Source organism: Cornus florida, unplaced genomic scaffold, assembly GCF_030987335.1.
Source record: "Cornus florida cultivar Cherokee Brave unplaced genomic scaffold, ASM3098733v1 CherokeeBrave_3.0.0_Hap2_Chr11, whole genome shotgun sequence".
NCBI classification, from domain to species: domain Eukaryota; kingdom Viridiplantae; phylum Streptophyta; class Magnoliopsida; order Cornales; family Cornaceae; genus Cornus; species Cornus florida.
In genome coordinates, this window is record NW_026775581.1 from 28,395,828 (window position 1) to 28,410,907 (window position 15,080).

At 41.2% G+C, this 15,080-nt stretch overlaps 1 protein-coding gene across 4 annotated transcripts in view; it reads left to right on the forward strand.

The window, feature by feature from the left end:
* LOC132287084 (probable cyclic nucleotide-gated ion channel 20, chloroplastic) overlaps positions 1-15,080 on the forward strand; it is a 148,288-nt gene that overhangs the window by 34,432 nt on the left and 98,776 nt on the right. For all 4 annotated transcript variants that reach the window (XM_059789579.1, XM_059789578.1, XM_059789577.1 and 1 more), the window contains exon 5: positions 5,180-5,317. In XM_059789579.1, the coding sequence (XP_059645562.1) occupies positions 5,180-5,317 (138 nt within the window). The remainder of the gene's footprint in view (positions 1-5,179; positions 5,318-15,080) is intronic.

The window sequence follows — 15,080 nt, forward strand, 5'->3', positions numbered from 1 at the left end:
AAGTGTTTAAGGGCACTCTTACAAGATAACTAACCAACTTTCCTATACCATGATTAACAACCTCAAATTTTCTGTTAGGACAAAATGCCAAGGAAAATTTCAAACTAATGCCCAAAGATGCCCGAAGTGTTTTCCAAAAATAGCTTGCATACTTAACGTCCCTACCTGAAACAATGGAAGTGTGTGAGGCATGAATTCTAACATCCTCTACACGATTATCTAGAATGGGATGATGTGGGACATTAGATTTAGGTGGTTGACATTTAACCAGAAGGAAAGCAAGGGATGAGAATGAGCAGATGAGATAAGGCGAGAAGAAAGTGATGAGAGGACAGATGAAGGGAGTGAGAAAGCAAACTGAAGGAGGTAGGATAGATAGACGAAGGGATTAAGAACAACAAGAACAAGGAGGGAGAAGGACACAAAGGGAGTTCGCAAACTTAACGATAATATTCAATTTCTCTAATTTGGGGATTGTTGAGCCTCTGGCAGTTGTTCGGCCGGAGGGGATGGCCAACGACCTTGACTGGCAGGGGTGTGATGACGTCGACAAGGATTGGGTCTTGAATAGGCCACAAGTGATTTGTTGGGAGTTTCTTGCGAAGGTAATTGAAAGCAGGCTTTAGCAATTCTTCAGGCTATGGTGGAGGGGAGAGAAGGGGGGATGACTCAATTTTCTAGAAGGAGTAACAGGAGGAAGAATACGCATTCCTTTTCGAGAAGGGAAAGGGAGTCGAGAAATCTTCGCTGTGATGTGACTATGATGGGGTTCATGTGGGGGCGAAGGAGAAGGGGGGAGAAAAAGAGGGAGGGAGGGAGGGGCAAGGGGGTGGGGGGCGTTGTTGTTTTTCCATGAAACTACGACTTCTATCCTAGAACGTCCGTGGCCTTAACGATCCGGGCAAGAGGAAGGTAGTGAAGATGGCGGTGAGGAAATGGGGGGTTCATTTGGTGTGTCTCCATGAAACGAAGATTGATTATATGACTGATAGAGTCGTCAAGAGTCTTTGGGGTAGGAGGTTCGTTGAATAGGAGGCACTGAATTCAGTGGGGACTTCTGGAGGCATTCTTCTCATGTGGGATAGGCGATGGATGGGTAAGGTTGATGTCTGTAGGGGGATATTCTCTTTGTCTTGTGCCTTTGTGTTGGAAGATGATGGTTTCCCTTGTGCTTTCCCTGGTGTGTATGGGCCAGTGGATGACTGCGAGAGGCTTGTGCTGTGGGAGGAGCTTAGTGGGGTTCAGGAGATGTGGTCTCTCCTATGGCGTGTGGCAGGTGACTTTAATCTGGTTAGATCCCTATTGGAGAGGTCTACAGGTGGATTATGGACTCTGGCTATGAGACTTTTTACAGAGTTTTATCCGATGATCATCAGCTTATTGATCTCCCTTTGGAGGGAGCTGCTTTTACTTGGTCTAGTGGTAGGGAGTTGTCTACTTTTTCCCGCTTGGATAGATTCTTGATTTTCAGAGAGTGGGAGGAGCAGTTTTCGGACACAGTCCAGTCTGTGTTGGCTAAGGTGACATCGGATCACATTCCTTTAGTCTTGGATTGTGGAGGTTTGAGACCTCGTTGCACCCTGTTCAGATTTGAAAACATGTGGCTTAAAGCGACGGACTTTCAGGTTTTGGTGCGGAATTGGTGGGTGGAGGACATAGTGGTGGGAACTTCGAGTTTTATCCTTGCAGGAAAGTTTCGTAATCTGAAGGATAAACTTAAAAGATGGAATAAGGAGGTTTTCGGTAATCTGGAATGGAGGAAGAATTGGGCCATATCAGTTGGATAGATTGGATGCAGCGGGAGGTCTTGATGAGCTTCAACGTAAGAGGAGAGCAGCTTGTCAGGCTGAATGTGCTGAGATTGTGGTGATGAAGGAGATCTCGTGGCGGCAGAAATCTAGGGCATTGTGGCTCAAAGAAGGAGATCGTAACACTAAGTTTTTTCACCGAACGGCTAATGCTCATAGGAGGGGCAATCATATTGGTTAGATTCGTGTGGATGGTTCGCTGTTGGTTTCTGATGAGGAAGTGCGAACGGGGATTGTCTCTTTCTATCAGAGGTTATATATTGAGCCTCTTCGACGGAGGCCAAGGCTGGATGGTCTTCACTTCGACTCTATTTCAGTGGAGGATAGGGACGGGCTTGAGAGGCCATTCACGGAGGATGAGGTTCTGGAGGCCTTAAAGAGTTGTAATGGTGATAAAGCTCCAGCCCAGATGGTTTCACTATGAGTTTCCTTCTGGAAAGCTGGGAGGTGGTTAGACTGGAGATTATAGGCACTTTTCTTGAGTTTCATTTCAATGGAAAATTCGAAAAGTCGCTAAACACTTCTTTTATTGCTTTGATTCCTAAGAAGGGGGGAGCTTTTGACATCAAGGATTTTGGACCTATTAGCTTGATTGGGTGTTTGTATAAGCTCATAGCTAAAGTTCTGGCATCGAGGTTGAGGGGGGTTCTGGACGGAGTCATTTCAGAGTCTTAGAATGCGTTTATTGGGGGTTGGCAGATTCTGGATTCTGCTCTTATTGCTAGTGAATGTGTTAGACTTCGTAGTGGGGCCCCCGGAGTCTTGTGTAAGCAGGATTTTGAGAAAGCTTATGATCATGTTTGTTGGAATTTCTTGTTCTATTTGCTCGAGAGGATGGGTTTCGGAGAGAGATGGAGGATTTGGATTGTTACTTGCGTTTCGTCTGTCAGATTTTCAGTATTGGTTAACGGTTCTCCATCTGGGTTCTTTGGAAGCTCTCGTGGTTTGAGGCAAGGGGACCTCTCTCCCCTTTCTTGTTTATTATTGTCATGGAGGCCCTTAGTAGGCTGATGAGGAGGGTTGTGACCTTGGGATTTATACGGGGCTTTAAGATTGGTTCAGAGGCATCACATCAATTGGAGATTTCTCACTTGCAGTTCGCGGATGACACTTTGGTTTCCTGTGAGGCAGAGGTGTCCCAATTGAGATTTTTGAGATGTGCTCTGGTTTGTTTTCCGGCTGTTTCTGGCTTGAGAATTAACGTGGGCAATAGTGTTCTTGTTTCTGTGGGGGAGGTTCAGGAGGTGGCTTCTCTTGCAGCTGTTCTTGGATGTAGGACGAGCTCCTTTCCTATTTCTTATTTGGGTTTGCCTTTGGGTGTCTCCTCTAGAAGGGCGGGTAGTTGAGACCTGGTTATAAAGTGTTTCGAGAGAAGATTAGCTGGGTGGAAAAAACAATATCTTTTGAAGGGAAGAAAGGTCACGTTGGTAAAGAGTGTTCTGTCCAGTCTTCCAACTTATTTCTTTTCCCTGTTCCAAATTCCCTCTTCCATTGTCAGGAGACTTGAGATGATTCAACGTAATTTCCTCTGGGGTTGCAGGGGGGAGGAGTTTAAGTATCATCTTGTTAGGTGGGAGCAGGTGTGCAAGCCTTTTAAGTCGGGAGGTCTTGGGATTCGGAGATTGGTCCCTTTCAACAGGGCTCTCCTTAGAAAGTGGCTTTGGAGGTTTGGTAGTGAAAGACATAGATTATGGAGGAAGCTTATTGCTTGTCGGTTTGGGGAGGAGAGAGGGGGATGGTCTGCTAGACCGGTTATATCTGCTATCGGCGTGGGCGCGTGGCATTCTATTGGGAAGAGTTGGGATGAGTTTTCTAAGCATATTAGATTCAGAGTTGGGGAAGGTCGAAATATACGGTTTTAGGAGGATCCTTGGTGCGAGGAACGTCCATTGTGTAGATGGTTTCCAAGGTTGTTTAGGATTGCTGTGGATTGTCATGCTTTGGTTGCCAATTGCTATCACCTTGATAGTGGTAGGTTTTCTTGGGATATTCAGTTCCGGTGGCCTTTCAGGATTGGGAGCTGGATGATGTTTTTGGCTTCATGGATCTTTTGTATCGATAGAAGGTGGATGGTACTAGGGCGGACCTCTTGACTTGGATGCCTTCTTCACAGGGGACTTTTCAGTTCCGGTCTTTCTTCTTTCGTATTTTCGGCTTTCAGGTCTCCGTTTACCCGTGGAAGACGGTTTGGCATTCGAAGGCTCCTCTTAGGGTGGCTTTCTTTGTTTGGACTGCTGTTTGGGGGTAAAATCTTGACTCTGGACAATTTGAGGAAGAGACGACATATCATTGTTAATCGGTGTTGTATGTGTATGGCCGATAGAGAGTCTGTGGATCACCTTCTCTTACACTGCCTAGTGGCCCATGACTGTTGGAACCTTATGTTGGGTCTTTTTACCGTCCAGTGGGTTATACCTTGGACCTCACGGGGTCTTATTGATATTTGGAGGGGGCTAAGGGTGGGGACTCGTGTTCATGTTTTCTGGAGGGCGACTCCTCTTTGCATTTGGTGGTGCCTGTGGAAAGAACGTAATAGAAGATCCTTTGTTGGGGAGGAGTTACCCATTGGGGTATTAAAGTACTCCATCATTTGTACTCTTTTTTGTTGGGGTATGGGGGGAGAGAGTTCTTCTGTTGAGGAGATCGTGGACTTTTTGGGGTCTCTGGGTCCATAGGTCGCCTCTTTTCTTTGTTTTTTTGTTTTGTTCTTGGTGGTTGTACTAATCTTGGGACGCGTTCCCCTTTTGAACGCTTTCTAATACAATTTTACTTATCAAAAAAAAAAAAATTTTTTTTTTTCTCAAGACTAAATTCTTATATTACGAAGGAGCCTTTATATAGGCAAAATAATAGCAAAACCCTAGATAATAAAATCCTAAAATATCCTTAAAATTAAAACATTACTAACAATAACCATAAGCATAAATAAAACCCTAATTTACTAAATCCCCTAATTCTATCTTTCTTTTCCCCTTTTCGAAAAGTAGAGCTTGAACACGTGTGACTCATCATCCATGAAAATCATTATAGCTCATTCCCCATCACTATCCATGGGCAGAGAAGCTTGGTCGGTGGGAGAACGAGATAGTCAAAGCTAATCGTGCAAGAGTTTGAACCTTTGAACTAAAATAATATTCCATAGATGTTCCTTATATTTTTAGTTTAATTTAAAGCTAGTCTTGGGAGGGTAATATTTATGGGAGACACTATATGAGTACTTATGTTTCATATGTTGTGTACATTACATTATTAAGTGAATTAAATGTCTTTACCCATGACACACTAATGCATGCAAGAAATGTATTTGATTGCTCCAGTCTGATGCAATGTAGTTTAAATGATGACAATTATATCCAATTTGTGTTTTGCAGTTTCGTCTGGCTTATATTGCTCCCGAATCTAGAGTTGTTGGTGCTGGAGACTTGGTTGACCATCCAAAAAAAATCGCTCTCAATTATCTTTCTGGATACTTTCTTGTAGATGTCTTTGTGGTATTACCGCTTCCTCAAGTAAGTTTTCTCTCTTGCAAGAAATGTATTTTTTCGATTCTATTTTTCTTTATAAATTATGATATCCACTCAGAGTCATGACTGCAAGTATTTTGCTGATAAAATGACACCCACAAAATGGGATGTTGGGAGAAATTTTCATGATAGGAGTGATTTACGCCTTGATAAAATATTGATAGACGTGATGTTGTTGCCCGAATTTGGTTCTAGGTCGCTTTTCGACTCCATAATTGAGCTTTGTGTCGCCTGTTTTTTCTTGCAGGTCATGGACCCTATTTAGTATAGTCTTGTAGCCCAATATATAAGGGCTCTTAGGGTTTGGAGTGGGTTAATGAGAAAACACTGAAAATTGCAGAAAGAGAGCGAGAGTTAGGGTTTGGGGGCTGAAACTTGTAATCTCTTATTTTTTGCATAGTGAAATCTTTCGTCGGATCTTCACTGCAAACATAGACACAACTTGTGTCAAACCACGCTAAATCTTTGTGTTCTTTGTGTGGGCGTATTTACTTGTCTGTCGTGTTTCGTAATTTGTTTTTGGTTCGCTGTGTTTGTTGTTACTGTTGAAATATCTGTATTATTATTATTTTTATTTTTATTAGCTGTTTTTAGCCTTTTATTAGGTGTTTTTATGTAAGATTCCTATTATCACGGGATCGCGTAGATAAGATCCCCATAATCACGGGATCAGGTAGATAAGATTCCCATAATCATGGGATCACGTAGATTTTGGCATATTTTCTGTTTTTCTTTGATTTAGTTTCCTTTCTTTGTACCATATTCTTGTATATATATATAGCTCTTGGCTCTCGGTTTGAGTAAGCCAAAACCCAAAACTTCTTTTTGGTATTGTTGAGAGATAAAAGAGATAGAGAGAGAGAGAAACGAGATGTTTGGTGGTGTTCTCTTCAGATGCCAGAGAACCCTAAAATCTATATACACACTTCCAAGTGTAGCTTATTTACAATATAACCCCAACTCTATCATTTATTACACTATTACTCAACACTCTCCCTCAAGTTGGAGCATAGATATCTATCATGCCCAACTTATTACATAATTCTGAAAATTGCGATTTTCCCAAGGCCTTAGTAAATTCATCGCCCAATTGAATCTCACATAAGTAGTAATTATCCTCTTACTCATCACCAAGTCTCTCACAAAATGGCAATCTACTTCGATATGTTTAGTTCTCTCATGAAACACTGGATTGCTGGCAATATACATAGCAGCCTGATTATGGCAAATCATTCTCATAGGCCTGTTGTCGCAAAAACCCATCTCTCGTAAAAGAGATTTTACCCACATCATTTCACAAGCTGTATGAGCCATTGCTCTATACTCTGCCCCTGCACTAGATCTCGCCACAACATTTTGCTTCTTACTTTTCCATGTTACCAAATTACCTCCAACAAACGTGCAATATCCAGATATAGACCTCCTGTCCATTTTACTTCCTGCCCAATCTGCATCTGTAAACCCAGCAATATCCATGTTATTAGAAGACTTAATGACAAGTCCTGTACCAGGAGCTCCTTTCAAGTATCTCAAAATTCGATATACCGCATCCAAATGAGGTTGTCTAGGTTGTTGCATGAATTGACTTACCACTCCTATTGCAAATGTTATGTCAGGTCTCGTCACAGTCAAATATATCAATTTCCCAACAAGTCTTCGATATCTTCCTGGATTATTAAGAAGTTCTCCCTCATCTGAGGTAAACTTTATACTTAAATCCATAGGAGTATTGATCGATTTTGCTCCTAACATGCAGTCTCACTTAATAAGTCACATACATACTTCCTTTGAGATATGCAAATGCCTTTCTGAGATGTTGCTACTTCTATTCCCAAAAAATATCTCAATTGACCCAAGTCTTTCATATGAAAATGCTTGCTCAAAAAATGCTTCAATTCATCAATACCATTTTTATCACTTCCTATCACGACAATATCATCTACATAAACTGCTAGAATGATAGTACCACCTTGGCAATGTCTCACAAAAACAGAATGATCTGACGTATTTCTTTTTACTCAAAATTACTCACTACAGCACTAAATTTGTCAAACCATGCACTTGGAGACTGCTTCAACCCATAAATAGCTTTCTTTAATCGACACACAAGATGTGACTCCCCCTGAGCAATAAACCCAGGTGGTTGCTCCATATAAACTTCTTGAATATCGCCATGTACGAAAACATTTTTAATATCTAGCAGATAGAGAATCCAATTATGAATGGCTGCAACTGACAATAGAATACGGATAGAATTAAGACAAGCAACAGGTGAAAATGTTTCAAAATAGTCTACCCCAAATGTCTGAGTATAGCCTTTAGCTAGTAAGCGAGCCTTCAACCTTTCAATTGTACCATCAGGATGGTACTTGATGGCATACACCCATCAACAGCCAACTGTTTGCTTTCCAAGAGGTAAAGGAGTTAAAGACCCATGTATCATTATGTTGAAGAGCTGCCATTTCTTCAAGCATAGCATGTTTCCTACCAGGAGAGGAAAGGGCTTGAAGATATGATTGAGGAACAGAAACAGAAGACAAAGCAAAAACAAATGACTGAAAAGATGAAGATAAATGAGCAAAGGAAATACCATGTTCAACCGGATGCTGAGTGCAAGAATGAGTTCCTTTGTGCCAAGGCAATAGGAAGATCATCATGAGAAGGATCCTCAACAGAAGTAGACGACTGGTGTGGTGCTTTCTTTGGTCATCGACTTTACACTTGAAGTGGATGTGTGTGAGGCTCAAGTGATGTACTAGCAGAGTCATTAGTAACAATAGGCAAGGGAAGCAACATATCAGTATCTAGAGACTGACCACATGAAGAAAGGAAAGGAGTGGCTTCAAAGAAGGTCACATCCATACACACAACATAACGACGAGTGCTAGGGTCCCAACATTTATACCCTTTTTGAGTTCGAGAGTATCCAACAAATACAAATTTTATTGCACGAGGAGACAATTTATCAATTCCAGGATTTAATACTTGAGCAAAGCAAACACAACCAAAAACACGAGGAGGCAACGCAAATAAAGGACGATAAGGATAAAGAATAGAATAAGGAGACTTCCCTTTAAGAACTGAAGATGGCATACGATTAATTAAATAGTAAGCAGTTAAAACATCATCCCCCCAAAATTCTTTCGGTGCATATGGATCATTAAACTAAGAGCTATTTCAAGTAAATGCCTATTTTTTGGTTCTGCAACTCCATTTTGTTGAGTATAAGAGACTCCATTTTGTTGAGTATAAGAACATGAAGTTTGATGGAGAATACTACGACTATCACAGAAATCGGAAATAGCACCTTTAACATATTCCATAGCATTATCAGATTGCAAAGTACGAATAACACATCCAAACTGAACCTCAATTTCTGTATAAAATAGTTGAAGAACAGGAAGAAGTTCAGAACGATCTTTCATTAGAAATAGCCAAGTCATCCTTGAATAGTCATCAACAAAAGTAACAAAATATGAAAAACCTAATACACTTTTATGATGGGCAGGGCCCCAAATGTCAGTATGCACTAAATCAAAAGGACTAGACCAACGATCATTGACTTGAGAAGGAAATGAAACTCTATGATGCTTGCCTAATTGACATGACTCACAATCTAAAGTAACCGACTCAAGAAATGGTAATGCGGGCTTCAAGTACTTCAATGAAGGATGACCCAGACGATAATGCCACTGCTCGGCAGAGACCCTTGAATGGAGAGCCACACCACGAGAAGAAGAACCACAATCCAAGTAATAGAGACCATTTCGTTCAGGACCGCCACCAATCGTCTTCTTCGTTTTGAGGTCCTGAAATATACATTAAGAAGGATAAAAAGTCACAGAACAATTGAGTGCTTTAGTCAGTTTACTCACAGATAATAAATTAAAAGGAAATTTAGGAACAAGTTGCAGAGAGGATAATGAAAGGGCAGAAGTTGGGCTAATTGTACCCTGGCCAACAATAGAATGAGTACTACCATCCGCAAGAGTAACGGAAGATGTGCAATTAGAGCGGTGCAAAGTAGAAAACAAAGAATCATTACCAGTCAGATGGGCAGAAGCCCCTGAGTTGATAACCCATGGGGAGGAGGAAGACTGTAAGTCTGAAAAACATGCATTAGTACCTGAATGCGTGAAAGTGACAACATCATCAGTGGATTTATTTTGTGCCTTTCTGACCAAGGCTCTTAACTCACATGAAAGCGTGACAGTATCACCAGTAGATGAACTTGGTTGAGAGATAGAATCGCGGGGAACTAAAGGCTCTTTTCCAACAGAAGTATGGGAAGCACTGTCCGAAGAAATCACAGCTTGATTTGCCCATGCTGGCTTTCCATAAAGATCCCAACAAGAATCAATAGTATGATTGGAACCATGACAATACCCACAATGGCGTGCTTCTCCACGTCCACGACAACATCTACCTCGGCCTCTGTCACGAACGCCATGTCCTCATGAAGCCCCAATATTTCCTCCATAGCCACGATTACCACTAGAATTTCTACGACCCTTTGCAGAATTTTGACTACCAGAAGAGGTAAATAATGCTGAATTTTCTCTTCCCACAGACTTTGAGGATGATGATTCAGCAACTCGAAGTAAATGTGCATAAACATTACCCAAAGATGGGAGTCCTCCATCACTAGCAAGAATCTGATTACGAACTGCCTGAAGGTTGGTGTCCAAGCCAGCAAGAAAAATTGATACATAAAATTCTTCACGTTGTCATTTTAAAACATCAAGGTCAGTAGTCAATGGGGTGGTATTGATTTAGTTCATCAATCCTTTGAAAGCATTGTAATATTCACCTATACTTTTACCGAACTGACGGAAAAGAAGCATCTTCTCATACAAAGAATATATTCGAGAAACATTCTTGTCCATCGAATAGGTTTCTTGAACAGCATTCCAAATCTCCTTGGCAGTGTTAACAAACATAAAATTAGCCGCAATTGAGGGTTCCATACTGTTCCACAACCATGTAATTTTCAGTTTCCCAATCATCATATCCTTTATCAGTTTTAGATGGAGGATCATTTTTAATGTATTTGAGTTTCCTTTGAGCCCCTAAAGATATCTTCACAGCCTGAGCTCATAACAAATAATTGGTATTACTCAGTTTAACGGTAGTAATTTACAGCCCAACACGATCAGTAATTGCAGCAGTAGTTGTCTTGATTTCACTACGTTCTGCCATGGATCCAGGAGTTGGGAAGAAATACTAAACAGAAGTTGAGAAGAGAAGAAACTAGAGCAGCCGAGACCAAACTGATTGCTGCTCAGCCAATAAAATAAGTAGAACTAGCCTCTAACAGATTGCACTGGCTGGAAAAAAAACGTGATCTGAACTGATATGAGAAACTAATCAGGTCAGAACCACACCACAATCGGGTTGAATCTGCAGGGGTCGAGTTAACCCGATCCTCCTTCACTTGGGTCGGATCTCTACAGATCAATGAAGAACTCTGCAAATCAAAAAGAAATCTGCACCGCTGCAACTTGATGAGGAACACTGGTTGACGACGAACACAACCAACACCAACACTGGTTGTGTAAATACAGAAAGTGATGATGTGAAAGTAAATCACTCTCTCGGTGATGATGAAGCCAGCACAAAGGCACAACGATGAAACCCTCTTCACGAGAACGGTGACGAACAATTTAGAGTTGGGATCGTTTCATAATTTAGGGTTGGGATCATTGCTCTAATACCATGTTGAGAGATAAAAGAGAGATAGAGAGAGAGAAATGAGATGTTTGGTGGTGTTCTCTTCAGATCCCAGAGAACCCTAAAATCTGATATATATATATACACTTACAAGTGTAGCTTATTTACAATATAACCCCAACTCTATCATTAATTACACTATTACTCAACATGTATCAGAGCAAAACAAAAACCTTCGCCTCCCCATCTTCCTCCCCAACGCCGCCACCTTCTCTCTCCCCCTCTCCATTTTCCCTCACCTTCGGCACACCTCAATCTCCTCCTAGCCCTCGTGCGGACCCCTCGGGTAATCCACCGTTTTTTACTCCATTTTTAGGAGAATTCCCTTAGGTTTTTTATGACCTAAGGGTCCTTTTGGTATTTTTTTTTTTTCTTTGTGTGATGTTGGTGTTTGTTCGGCAGCATATTTGGAGGAAATCGCCGATTTTTCCGGTCATGTTTTTTTCTCTTTCCTCCTGCTTTGACGTGTGGACTAGCCTAATTTTGATACTATGACTGATTCTAGTAGCCAAAAGAACACTTTATCCTCTGTCGAGCATACTTTATCTTCGGCACATCATACTCCGGCACAGAGGGTTCCTAGTGTGCTCTTGAATGGGTGCAACTTTATATCTTGGTCCCGTTCTCTTCAACTCTATATTGGAGGGAAAGAGAAAACTGGTTGGCTTTTGGGTCTAGTCAAGGAACCAGAAAAGACGGATATTAAATATATTGCAAGGGATATGGATAGGTGCACCATTCTAGGTTGGATCTTCAACTCAATGGAGGAGCGTATCTATAATATGTTCATGTTTCACACTTCCGTTTTTTGTTTATGGCAAGCCCTCAACAAGATGTATACCCATTCTCGCAATGACGCTCGTATCTTTGAACTCTATCAGGAGATTGCTTTTGGATCTCAGGAGACTCGAGCTGTCAGTATCAGAGTATTTTGGGTATCTTCAGTCTTGGTGGGAAGAATTAGCACAGTATGAACCTCTCTCCGATTTCTCTGAAGAAGCTGCAACTCTTTTGGTCAAGAGACTGGACCGCTAGCATACCTACCAGTTTTTGATGGGTTTACGATCTGAGTATGATGCGTTATTAGAACTCAGATCATAAACACCTCTCCTATGCCTGATTTATATGATGCCTTCATTACTGTTGACCATAAGGAGCATAGACGTCAGATCTCTCAGCCGGTAGCTTTACTAGAGACTTCAGTTGATCAGATGGTTCTTGCTGCTAATTCTAGACTTTCAGAGAAAAGGTTATTTGTCAAAATTGTGGAGCCACGGGTAATGTAAAGATCGTTGCTTTAAGCTTCATCCCGAGCTAAAGTAGAAATTTTCTCGCAATCATCCTTCTGGTCGTGGCTGCACTATCCCAGTAGCTAATACTATTGGTGGGTATACTACTCCACAGATTGTTGTCCCTTCTGCTTTAACTCCTCCTCGACCATCTTTTCAGGACTTCAATCAGTTACAGTCCCAGATTGGTCAGCTTTAGGAGCAGTTCGGAGCTTTATCTACCGGGGCTGGCTCTTCTATTCCCATGGCCACTATAGATACAGGTACTCCTCCTGCTTTTCATGTTAACTGGGAAAACCTACTTGGGTTTTGGATTTCGGAGCCAATAATCACATAACTGGTGAGTTGTCAATATTTTCTACTCCTTTTACTCCTGTTAATCAGGCTGTTAGTCTAGCCGATGGGTCAACCACCATTATTCGTAGTAAAGGAGATGTTCATCTATCCCCTCATATTATTTTGTCATTTGTTCTTCATGTTCCTAACTTTGCATTTAATCTTCTATCTGTTAGCAAACTTGCTAAATCACTAAATTGTGCAATGATTTTCTTTCCTCATTACTGTGTTTATAGGACCTGTGTTTGAAGAGGATTTTTGGCAGGGGATATGAGCACGATGGCCTCTACTACTTTAGGGATCCTCCACTGACACCTCCTCCACTTGCTTCAAGCCTTTGTTCTTCCAGTTTCTAGGTCTTATGATTTTTCTTTTCAACCCTTGAAAGTAAACTTTCAGTATTTATGTCTACTTTTCCTTCATTAATAACGGCTTGTAAGGATAATAAGTTTCAATGTGAGATTTGTGAGCTTTCTAAACATACTAGAACCAGTTATATTTCTCATATGCATCGTGCATCTAGTATGTTTGATCTCATACATTTTGATGTATGGGGTCCTCCTCCAGATACTGCTTTTTCGGGGCATCATTATTGTTGTAAAGCATAAAACGGAAGTGAAGAGATAAATGAAACAAGTAGAACACACAGATATTACGTGGTTCAGCTACTAGGGCTACATCAATGGCACAAAGAGCCCAAAGGGCTACATCCCTTTTATAATACTCACTCAATTCATATACAATACAATGGTGGAGGCTCCTTTATACAGGAAAATAAATTATGAGAATGGAAAGAATTAGAAAATAGAAAACAAGAAGGATTTTTCTACACTGATTCCTCTAATAACACTAAATCTTCAATAATAGGAAACAACATCAATTACTAACATATTTCTCCACTGATTCCTCTTATAACACCAAATCTTCAATAATTGGAAACAACATCAATTACTCAAAGATTTCTCCACTGATTCCTCTATTAAATCTTCAATACTCCCCCTCAAGTTGGAGCATGAATGTCCGACTTGCCATTGAGATGACGAGTAACAAGAAGTGTGAATGATGAAGAGAGAGGAGAGAAGACAAAGAACAATGCTACCGAACACACCGACAGCCCAAACAAGTCAACAAAAAACTGCTGAAGACACGGCAAAGGTGAGGACAATGCTTCCGAACACATCAGCAGCCCAAACAAGTCGATAAAAACTGCCGGAGACACGGCAGAGACAAAGACAATGCTACTGAACACACTGACGGCCCAAACAAGTCAATAAAAAATTGCCAAAGACACGGTAAAGGTGATGACAATGCTACCGAACACATTGGCAACCCAAATAAGTCGATAAAAACTGCCGGAGACACAGCAAAGACGAACACAATGCTACCGAACACACCGGCAGCCCAAACAAGTCAATAAAAAACTGCCAAAGACACGGCAAAGGTGAAGAACATTATTGCCGAACAAATTGGCAGCCCAAACAAGTCACAAATAGCACCGAGAAATCCTTAGCAGCATTTCAGATGGTAAGGGAATACCCCAAAATAGGGGTCCGAACCTAGGAAGAGAAATGAGGCTCTGATACCATGTTGTAAACCATAAAACGGAAGCTAAGAGATAAATGAAATAAATAGAACACACATATATTACGTAGTTCAGCCACTAGGGCCTATATCCACGGCACAAAGAGCCCAAAGGGCTACATCACTTTTATAATACTCTCTCAATTCATATACAATACAACGGTGGAGGCTCCTTCGATATGGTAGATCATCCTACAACCAGTGATATGTATACGAGCAGATTGAGCCCACTCCATATAGTTCGTCTCATCCAGCCTAACAGATGTAATACAAAGGCCGGGATGGTGATCACTGCTACCTCCCAATACTGGAGTTAGACTAGGAGAAGACCTAACTTCTTTTGAAGTCACCTTTGAGCCAAACATTTTATCAAACAATTTATGGGTATACAATTCTCAGAAACAAAAACAGCAACAAAATACGCAGAGAACCACCTCTCTAACACCCAAACTTCAACTAAAAAGATTACCGTCTTCTGAGATGCATAAAAAAGCGACCACATAGTCACCACACAAACCCTAGAAAGCAACAAAGTAGACCATACCAGAATCGCGAACGACGAAGAAAAAGCCGCTGTTGCAGAACCCCGCGAACACAAAAAAACACTGATCGAGATTGCTATAGATAAAAAAAAAAAAAAAACCTTACTTGGAATCCGCGGTACGTGTGGATGTGATTAACACTACTTCCTTGCAAACAAATCCCATCTTGGAATCTCTTCAAAACCCTTCACACCCACTAGGGTTTACACAAACTTGCCCTAGGGTTTCAACTACAAACCTAGAGCTTTACAAACCATGCTCTGATACCAT